Genomic DNA, 10,350 nt, shown 5'->3' with positions numbered 1-10,350 from the left:
AGTGTATGGTATATAAGCTTTCAATATTTGAATCCCTGAGCTCTGCCATCATGCATATTATTCACTTGAAAGGATACACAGTAGTCAGCAGAATAATCAAGGAAATAGAAGTTGGGCGGGCGTCGGTCTGAGATATGGCAGATGCTGAGTGAGGTCTCTCCCACCCCAACCGTCCCCTTCCTCAACAAAACTGAGCCACACAACCCCAATCACTGCCAAAAGGTATAGGTAAATCAGGGGGAGCCCGCTCAAAACATATTGATTCCCCTCAGAAGCCTTTAACAACATTTTTTGCGTTGGAAAAACCGTCAGGGGGCAAGGCAGGCCGGCCTGATTCTTTACTAAAAATGGCGACGGGCAGAGCAGAGCACTTCGGGTCTCAGGACTTGTTGACTAAAACTGACTTTACTGTTACTCTGCGGGACTTTAAATCGGAAATCTTGCAGACCCTCAATGATATAATGAGGCCCATCACAGAGCAGATGGCCATGATGCAGGGGGCAATGAGCCAAATGTCCCAAACGGTGGAAACAGCCATGGAAAACAGTTTGGCTAACCAAGAGAATATTCAAGACCTCCAACGCCACGAGCATTGGGCAAGGGAAAAATTAATTGCCCTGGAGACTAAACTAAGAGACCGCCACCTTAAATTTAGGGGTTTCCCTGAATCATCGGAATTCGGAAGAGAACACAGACTTAATAGCCTTTATTGGATCGTGGCTGGCTACTACGCTGCGACTAGAGGCAGGGATCGCTCCAACAATCCTAAAAGCCTATCGGTTGGGCACCCTGAACCCCGGTAAGAGGCAGCTTCCATGGGACATACTGGCAGAGTTCCTGGACTCACGCACCCAACAACGCATCCTGCAAGAAGCCAGGGCCCAGGGGGGCTTACCGTTTAACGATGCTAAAATCTAGGTCTTCCCTGATCTCTCGGCAGAGGCGCTGCAGATCCGGTGAGAATTGAAGCCGGTAACTATTAGGCTTACGGAGGTGGGGCTCCGTTATAGATGGCTAGCATCAGGAAACCTCCTAGTTCGCCACCAGGGCGTCTCCCTGGAAGCCAGCGATGAGGAATCAGGTTTCAGTTTGCTGAAGGAGCTGAAGCTTGCAGCCTCGACAGACCCTCGCCCTAAGAAAACCTTCAAGAGGAAACTTGAGCTCCTAAATTCGCCTATGCCCTGGAGCAAGATACCTGTTTGCAAGACTCCTTAATCAAGTGTTTAGCTGCCTATAGCAGTGCTTGCCTTTTTTGTTGTTGTTGCTGGTGTCTAAGTGTTATGGTATGGGTCCATGTGTTATTGTTTGTAAGCTTAGTCATATACGGCAGTGCTTGTTACTTTTTAGGGTTTAGTGTAGTGGCATTTTAAGTGTCTGTTCTAAAAATATTGTTGTTGAGGGAGGGGGTGGGGGCCCCACTCGAGCCCTTGGCCAGTGGTAGGACCATAGGGCGGAGCCATGGGGCTCTACGTTGGTGTCAACAACGATCTTCGACGTGGTCTCTGTGCTTCATATCCATGGGATCTAGTGCGCACACGCTGGATTGATCGGCATAGTAGCAAGCTCTTTAATGGATTTTCGCACCCAGACCTCGGCCATGCGCAGAAACCCCACTGCGCATGCCCAGAGGGGAGGGCGTGGACATCCCGCCAGTTCCTTTCTTACCGCCGCATTGGAAAGACCTTTTCTCCGTCGGTCTGATAGGTTCGCTATTTTTGGCACCATCTCCTGTATCCGTGACAGTCAGGGAAATATACGGACTTTCTCCAAAGACATACTTAAGGTCTTCGAACAATATTATGAAACTTTATATGACACTACTAACCCAGCTCCGACCAAGATTTCTGAATACTTGGTGTCCAACGGGAGTATCTTGCGTCTTTCAGAGTCTCACAAAGAATATCTAGATGAGCCAATAACAACACAAGAAGTTATCCAAGCAATAAGCACAATAAAGAGCAACAAGTCACCGGGGCTGGATGGCCTACCTACTGAGTTCTACAGAATTTTTCAAGATGATTTAGCCCAACCGCTTGCGGATATTTTCAACCGAGTAATGGACTCCAATCCGATGCCTCCTTCATGGAACTCTGCAAGAATTATAGTGCTGCCTAAACCACGGAAGGACAAGTCAGATCCGAAGGCATATCGTCCGATCTCGCTCTTAAACTGCAACTACAAGGTTCTGACTACTCTCTTCTCCCTGCGGTTAAGAAAGATAATAGCTGGATATATACACCTTGACCAGACAGGTTTCATCCCATCAAGAGATATTGCTGACAACGTAAGGAAGATGGTAGATCTGATTCACTATTGCAGGACCCACCATGTCAAGCCGTCTTTTATATTATCCCTGGATATCGTAAAAGCCTTCAACACTGTGGAGTTTCCCTATCTTAGATCACTGCTACATAGGATGGACTTTGGGGCTAAATTTGCCTCAGTTATGCACACTATATACACATCCCCGTTGGCTAGTCTCAACATTAATGGAATTTTTTCTAAAGAGTTTCCTCTGAGGTGGGGCACCCGTCAGGGATGCCCACTGTCTCCACTCTTATTTGCGCTCGCTATAGAGCCTTTGGTATCTGAGATCCGGAGCAAGGAGAGCATTTCTGGTGTACGGGTCGGAAGAAAACATCTGAAAATCAGCTTGCTCACAGATGATATCGTAGTATATCTAACAGAGCCACCAACATCACTCCCGGTGGCAGTACTTGGGGGTCAGAATCCCTCTAGACCTCAAAGATATTTTGCGATACAACCACACTGAAGCCAATAACAAAACTATTTCATTAATGACACGGTGGGATGTCAGACTACTGTCGTGGGTGGAGCGTGTAAATGTGGTGAAGTCTATGATTATGCCCAGGTTTTTGTATCTGTTTAGGACATTGCCCATATTCATACCTTTCACTGTATTTAAGCGATGGCAGAGGAACCTAAATGACTTTATTTGGAGCTATAAGAGGCCTAGGGTCCGGTTTAAGATGATGCGCAGAACAAAATCAAATGGGGGCTTAGCTGTTCCGGATGTCTGTTTTTATTACTCGGCAACGGTCTTAGCGAATGTAGTCAAACAATACCATGTCTCGTATGAGGCGGACTGGAAATGCATAGATCAGACCTTTTTGCGGTTGGAGACATTCCGGGAAGCTTTATAGCAGCCTGCAACAGTCAGACAACACAAGCAGCATGATCAATTTTTTCTTAAAGCGGCATTCCATGTGTGGGACAGGCACAAGAAAGGTCTCATTCCACCGTGGTCCTCCTTAATCAGTTTTCTGGATCAGCCATGGTTCCCCTCGGGCAATCAACCAAGAGCATTCAGTAACTGGAGGAAAGCGCACCTGACCAGGTTCATAGACATAGTTCAGAAGGATAACATAAAGGATAAGGCGATGCTTGAGATTATGGGGAAAACAACCCTCCCCTGGTTCGAATACCTTCAGCTGAGGCATCTCTTCTACTCGATGAGGGATAGAATTCCTTTATTGAAACCGCTAATAGTATTTGAACGCCTGATGAACTCCAAGGTCCTACAGGGGAAACACTAGAGACTCTTTGATGTACCAGTTGCTTCTGTCTGACTCACACTCCAGTTAAATTAGCGCATATCAGCCAGGGTGCGTCCCCCCTGTGTTGGAAGCAATGTGGGGATAAGGGTACCTACTTTCATAATTGGTGGACGTGCCCATCTGTTGCAAGGTTCTGGGACGAGATCATAGCAGAGTTACACCGCATAACTAGCTACAAGGTCACTAGAGACCCTTTGATAATTCTCCTAAATTTATGGCCAAAGACAAAGATCCCAAGGCAGGACAGAGACTTCATCTCCACCTTATTTTCAGCAGCAAAGAGTGTTCTGGCAAGGCACTGGAAACTTCATACAGTGCCAACAGTGCACCAGTGGCTCCTTAAGGTATGGGATTATTTCATGTTTGATAAACTATCGCAGTGGTGGCAAACCTATGGTACGGGTGCCAGAGGTGGCACTCAGAGCCCTCTCTGTGGGCACGCGTTCCATCGTCCCAGCCAGGCCCAGACCATCATTAAAGTGTTGAATTCTCTGCCAAATAGTGTTAAGTAAATGAAAGCATTTGGGATTGCTTTCCTTACTTTGTTTGGATCATTTTAAGTTAATGTATGAGTTGTTTTTTCTAAAGTAAAACCTTATTATTCAGGTTAAATTGCCGTGTTGGCACTTTGCGATCAATAAGTGGGTTTTGGGTTACAGTTTGGGCACTCAGTCTCTAAAAGGTTCGCCATCACTGAACTATCAGAACAAACACAGCAGGAAGGCCAGTCTGTCCCCTCTGACACGGGTATGCTAAAATGGGCCCCATTTGTTAAGGCATATAGGGAGGGGCATACCCCTATTACAAATTTGGGGATGGATTATTATTCTCTCTATTTAGTCTCTTGATGCTAGAATAGGTGTAGCCTCAGAGAGAATTAGGTATAGCGTAGGGTTTGAGATTGAATGTCAATGCTGGTGTATGCCTTGTATTGCAATTCTGGTCTATATTTGTATGTAGAAGTTTATATTTGTGGAGGCAGTTCCTGTTTATGTGTTGTACTATGCTTAAACTCAATAAACAATAAAAAAGAAAAAAACTTTCTGTTGATCTTGAAATACATAACTAAAGTTAACCTTCAAGGCAAAGCAGATTCATAGGCTAAGTATAATAGTCATCAAGCTAAGAAATTGTGGGGTAACAGAAAAGATTCAGCTAATTTTTGTTTTCTTAATACTCCCTATGGTTCTATTTTAGACAAACCAGCCTCCGCTTTTCTGCATCTCCTTCTTGCCTCTGTCTTATACACCCAGAGTTTGTTCATTTATAAGTAGTATAATCTAAGATACTGAAATTACTGTGGCTCGATAAAGTACCCAGCACACTTCCCAAAGAAGACTGCTTTGTGATTTTTCCAAATTGTATAAGAAATTATAGTTTTTGTGTTTCCAGTCCTATCCACACTTATTAAATAATAAATAAATCTCATTGAACTCAATGAAACTTCCTCTTGAGAAAATATGCATAGGATTTTAAGTTAACCAACTTTGCAGTTTGGGGATTTGGGTCTAAAACATACCCCTCAAAAAGCAGTATCACAATGAAGAAGCTGTTCTTATGTGGAATAGCATATTTAGAGTTATCTAGTGTTCAAGTAAATGTCTTGACGTCTTCTGAAAACAGAGTAAAATATTACAACTGGTGGTGATGAAAGATGAGTCTGAAAGTTCTCTATTCCAAAGGCAAGAATAAAAAATAAAATAAAAATCTGAATCTAGCTTTGGACATGTGTACTTTGGTAGGGAGCCATTAATTTTCAGTTTAGATTACAATGTGCTAATTAAATTTCTAGCCTGTTCACAGTAGGCAATAGTACTAAAATCAAAATTCAGTAAAACTTGTCACACATGGAATTCACTGCCACAGGAGGTGGTGGCGGCTACAAGCATGGACAGCTTCAAGAGGGAATTAGATAAGTATATGGAGCAGAGATCCATCAGTGGTTATTAGCCACAAGGTATAGATAGGAACTCTCAGTCTGGGGCAAGTGATGTACTGTATTCTTGGTGCTTGGGAGGGGGGGAAGGCAACAGTGGGAGGGCTTCTACTGTCCTGGCCCCACTGATGGGCCTCCTGATGGCACTTGGTATTTTTGGCCACTGTGTGACAGTGTTGGACTAGATGGGCCACTGGCCTGATCCAACATTGACTTCTCTGATGTTCTTATGTTCTTAACATTTCCCATTGATGAAATCATTTGTCATTAGCACCTATATGCAAGTTTCCATCTGCCTGGATCTAACACAATGTGTGGTATTCCTCAAAAGCATGGTGTAGGGTTGCCAACCTCCATTTAGGGCCTGGAGATCTCCCAGAATTACAGTGATCTTTGGATCTGTGGTGAAAACGGTTGCTTCGTAGGGTGGACTCTGTGGCATTATACACTGCTGAGGTCCTTTCCCTCCACAAGCCCCACTGTCCCCAGGCTTCACCCCATAATCTCCAGGAATTTCCCTATTTGGAGTTGAGAACCCTAGTGCAGGGATATCTCAGTCTATGTACAGCAGTGAGACCTAGGCCACCACAAACATGTTCTCTTTTTTTAGGAATTTCATTTTCTCTGTTAAATATCAGCACTGGCCCCTGTTTTATCACTTCTTTGGGTTTCATGTGCACTCTCTCTGGGGAAGAATGCATAATAGTTTCTGAAACAGCTGTTGTGTCTTCATTCTGAGGACTCATGCTCTAAAATAATATTGGGAATTGTAATGTATCCAGTCCAGACAAGTCCAGAGAAAAACGCAGAGCTTAGCTCCAAGAGACAATGGACTATGCGGATCCTAGCCTGCTCCAATCAGGGGGCTAGGTTCCCGCCTGAGAGCCTATGGGACTCTCAGCCACTGTAAATAACGTATAGGGAAGTAGGGGTGTGTTTTGGGTGGCGGTTTCTCGGGGGATATAAGCCAGCCTGCAAGCCAGCCAAAGTCGTCTTGTTCCGGATATAATAAAGTACGCTTTGCTGAAATCACTCTCCGTCTGCGTACTTTTCACGAAAGAGTAGTAAACACAGACCTTTCAAAACATTAGTCTTCAGTCTGTTTTTTTGAAAGACACACCTTCTTCCCACCCTCTTTCACAGAAAGTTCTTTATCAAATCAACACCCACCAAGGTGCTGAACTGCTGCCTTATCACAGAGGAGATGCATCGGTTTCCTAGCTCAGGCTCTGTCATAATTCCTTCACTGAAACCATCCCATGATGTTAATGTTAGCAATACAAAGATCTCTGCTGTGCTTTATTCCCTGTGACCACAGTCTCAGTTGCAGCCTGATCATGCTTACTTGGAAATAAGTCCCACTGAATTCAATGAGATTCTCTCAGGTAAAGTGCATAGGACTGCAGGCTTATGTGTGTTTCCATTATAATAAAACTTGGTCATTGCCAGCATGACATGATGTTCAAATGTTTTAGTGCTAGTGGGGATTATTTGGAAAAGATAGTAAATTAGTCAGGCTTGAACTTGGTACCCATTATTTGTCAGAGTAATAAATCTTGCTCCTGCATTTGATGACCTAAGAATTTTACATGCACGTGCCAATTGAATTCACATCACACTTCCAGAGCCTATTACAGATTAAGAGTTTAGCATTGATGTAATGCAATTACTTAAGCCCCATTACAGAGAATAGTTCATCTGAGAGTATACTGCCAGTGACACATGTGACGGCAATTTCTGTTTGCCTTATCAACTACATTTGTTAATGGTTGAATGCTAGTGACATCAAACAGTACAGTCAAGAAAAAGCCAGTGAAGTTAAGAGATTTTTAATATGTTGTTAAAATCATTTCAGCATTTATAGTAATTAAGTAATGCATGCAGACCACTAGCACATAAAAGTATTCAGGATACATTCTTTAAATGATTAATAGACTTTTTAAAAGTCACCAGAAATGTTTCTGTACCAGTCCTTTGGGAGGATATGGTACCATTTCATGTTCCCAGCTACTCCAAGTGGTAAGAAATTCCCTTGAGAGTACTAGAAACTCATGATACTTCACAGTATTGCAGACCTCCTGCTATAATTATCCACAGATCTTTTATCCTGCAAGAAGTCATTTGAGAAACCCTTTGCTTATGTTGGTTGGGACTATTCACAAAATGCCTTTAATAGTTAAGATCAGCTCTTGGTAGTGAGAAGTAGAAAGGTAAGGCCCAGTCCTATGCACGCGTACTTAGAAGTGACTTCCACTGTATTGATTGGGCTTATTGTCTACTGTATGGATTCAGGTGGGTGGCCATGTTGGTCTGAAGCAATAGAACAAAGCTGGAGTCCAGTGGCACCTTTAAGACCAACACCGTTTAATTCTGGGTATAAGCTTTTATGTGCATTAACACTTCTTTAGATACATTGAAACAGACTTCCTCAAGCCATAGCACTGGACTCAAACTCTGTCTGCTATACGTACAGGATATTATAGCCTTAACACCACTTCTGCTTGGGAAAAATGTTCACAATTCGATTTGTGTAATATATTTTTACCTCAAGCCAAATTTCAGTGTATTTTGAGGTAAACAATGCCTCACAAAATTTTGTGTGGGTTGTGGCCATTGTTAATGTGTTTCACTGTACTCAAACACCCACAGCCTGAAAACACTTTCACATGAGGTGGAAGATTTGAGGAGATCCACTCCCTTGGTTGGTAACATTGAATAACTCATACTAGTTCTGTTCTTTTATAAAGCAATTGTTTTTATTTTCTGTTTGAAACAACAAACAAACCTAAGATATTAGAAAACTAACAAACTTTCACAAATTTTAAAGAAAACATCTAAAATATAATAATTTCTAATCTGAGGCATTTTTATACCCCAAGAACATTTTTCTTTCATTTTTTCCAGGTTATCAGGAAGGGTTAGGAGAGTCTGTATCTCTACAGCACTAAAAAACGCTTGCCTGAATCAGTATTTTTAATTAAAAATTCATCGGGTGTTTTTGTACCTCAGTATGTTCTATAGACTGCTGTAAAATAAGTACCCCAAAAGTAAAAATGATAGATTTCTGTGGCTGTTTTCTACTCTACTTTTTTTTTGGGGGGGGGGGGGGGTTTATAAGAAAAAAACCATGTAAGGGGTAAGTGGTAGAACTTTAGGGATACTGTTACTAATGTGCAGGTGGCAATTCCCTAAAAGGACAAAGTTGTTGAGTCCCACTTCTCTATGCTTTCTACCCCGAAATGTCTAACCACCAGTGTGGTGCAGAGGTTAAGAGTGTTGGAATAGAATCTTGCAGACCCAAGTTCAAATCCCCACTTGTGCCATGGAAGATCGCTGGGTGACCCTGGGCCAGTCACACTCTCTCAGCTTAATCTACCTCACAGGGTTGCTGTGAGGATAAAATGGAGGACAGAATGATGTAAGCCACTTTGGGTTCCCACTGGGGAGAAAGGGTGAGGTATAAATGAATTAAATAAATAAATAGAAATTCATACCCAAAATTGCTGAAATCAGCAGCAGGTTTTAATCTGAAGTTTTTTCTACAACACCCTCTAAGCACTGAATGGCATCCACAGTCTACTGCTGAAGAATTTAAAAAACACAAAACAACTCTGCTTCAGTTATCTACCAGGTTGTGACCCAATTTTATTCCACGATACATTGTTTGAGAACCAGTTGGTAATAAGAAAAAGCAGTAATATGATTAAAATAAGCATTTATGGGATAATTACATTTGAAATCCCAAACAAGAAGACAAAATGATTGTGATGAAAGTCAGCTTTAGAACATTTAATATTGGGTTTGATATTTTAGAACTCTGTTTAGCTAGACTATTTTCTCCATTACTTCTAGATCCAGATCCAGAAGTATGTCTGCATGTACTACGGCTTCTCCAGTCTGTGATCTTGGAGCCAGAGGTTTTAGCCAAGTCAGCTGCTGAGATACGTGACACTATGCCACTGCCGCGTATTCTTATGCTATCTAAGTGTCGTAATGGAGATCTTCAAATGCTGGCTCAAGAACTGCTTGAGGATATTAAAGTATTAGAATGTGAAATATAAAAGTGTATGCTATGACATTATCTTTTAAATTTTCAAGCTTTTCCAGTTTTGTGGTTGTCTGTAAAACATTGTTGTTAATTTTAACATTGAGAAATAGTATGCATGTGCACCATGCCAGTATTCCTCTGTAGGAGAAACTGATTTAATCATAGCTATAAGTGACATGCATCAGGTTTTCTAGGGTAACCACATGATAACAGCTCACCTATTAATGTTATGCAAAGACTGGCATTATAATTTGCCAAAGACTGGTGAAGAAATTAATAATAAAGAATTTTAGTGGATCTATTCAATTTCTACTCTATATCAACAAATTGTGATGTGCAAAATCAAGTATCTCTTCTTTGAAGCCATGCCTTAACCACACCAGCTTTCCTCCTATTCCAGTAATATCAGATTGAGAATAGCTTTTGATTTTCTGTGTTTGAGAGCAACAGAAAAGTGTTTATTATGTACACCCAGTAAAGGGAGAAGCACCCAAATTTTTTTGTAAATATCCTTTAGTCAAACTTTTAGAAGGCATACAAGGAAGACAGATTCCACAAACATAATGGGTGCTTGGGGCTGTGTCAGTGATATTGTTCCATTCTCACTCACTGGATCCTACAGTCTTACCCCTACCCTAATCTGCTCACTTTAATTATCTTTACACAGAGAACAGGCTGTAAACCTAACAACATTAGAGCCATGTGAAAATGCTGCCCACCAGTCTCTAGCGATCAACTAAGGAATTTGGATTGATATGAGTGATAAATGTTGAAGAGGCTTACTGATG

General features: G+C 42.0%; 1 protein-coding gene across 1 annotated transcript in view; it reads left to right on the top strand.

Moving 5' to 3' along the window:
* The window catches only part of HSF2BP (heat shock transcription factor 2 binding protein), a 35,678-nt gene extending 26,103 nt beyond the window's left edge, over window positions 1–9,575 (top strand). The window contains exon 8 of the mRNA XM_015409766.1: window positions 9,367–9,575. Coding sequence (XP_015265252.1) covers window positions 9,367–9,575 — 209 coding nt within the window. The remainder of the gene's footprint in view (window positions 1–9,366) is intronic.
* Window positions 9,576–10,350: the final 775 nt, after the last annotated feature.

This window comes from Gekko japonicus, unplaced genomic scaffold, assembly GCF_001447785.1.
Source record: "Gekko japonicus isolate JY-2015 unplaced genomic scaffold, Gekko_japonicus_V1.1 scaffold4, whole genome shotgun sequence".
NCBI classification, from domain to species: Eukaryota; Metazoa; Chordata; class Lepidosauria; order Squamata; family Gekkonidae; genus Gekko; species Gekko japonicus.
This window is presented reverse-complemented; position numbering and strand designations above follow the sequence as displayed.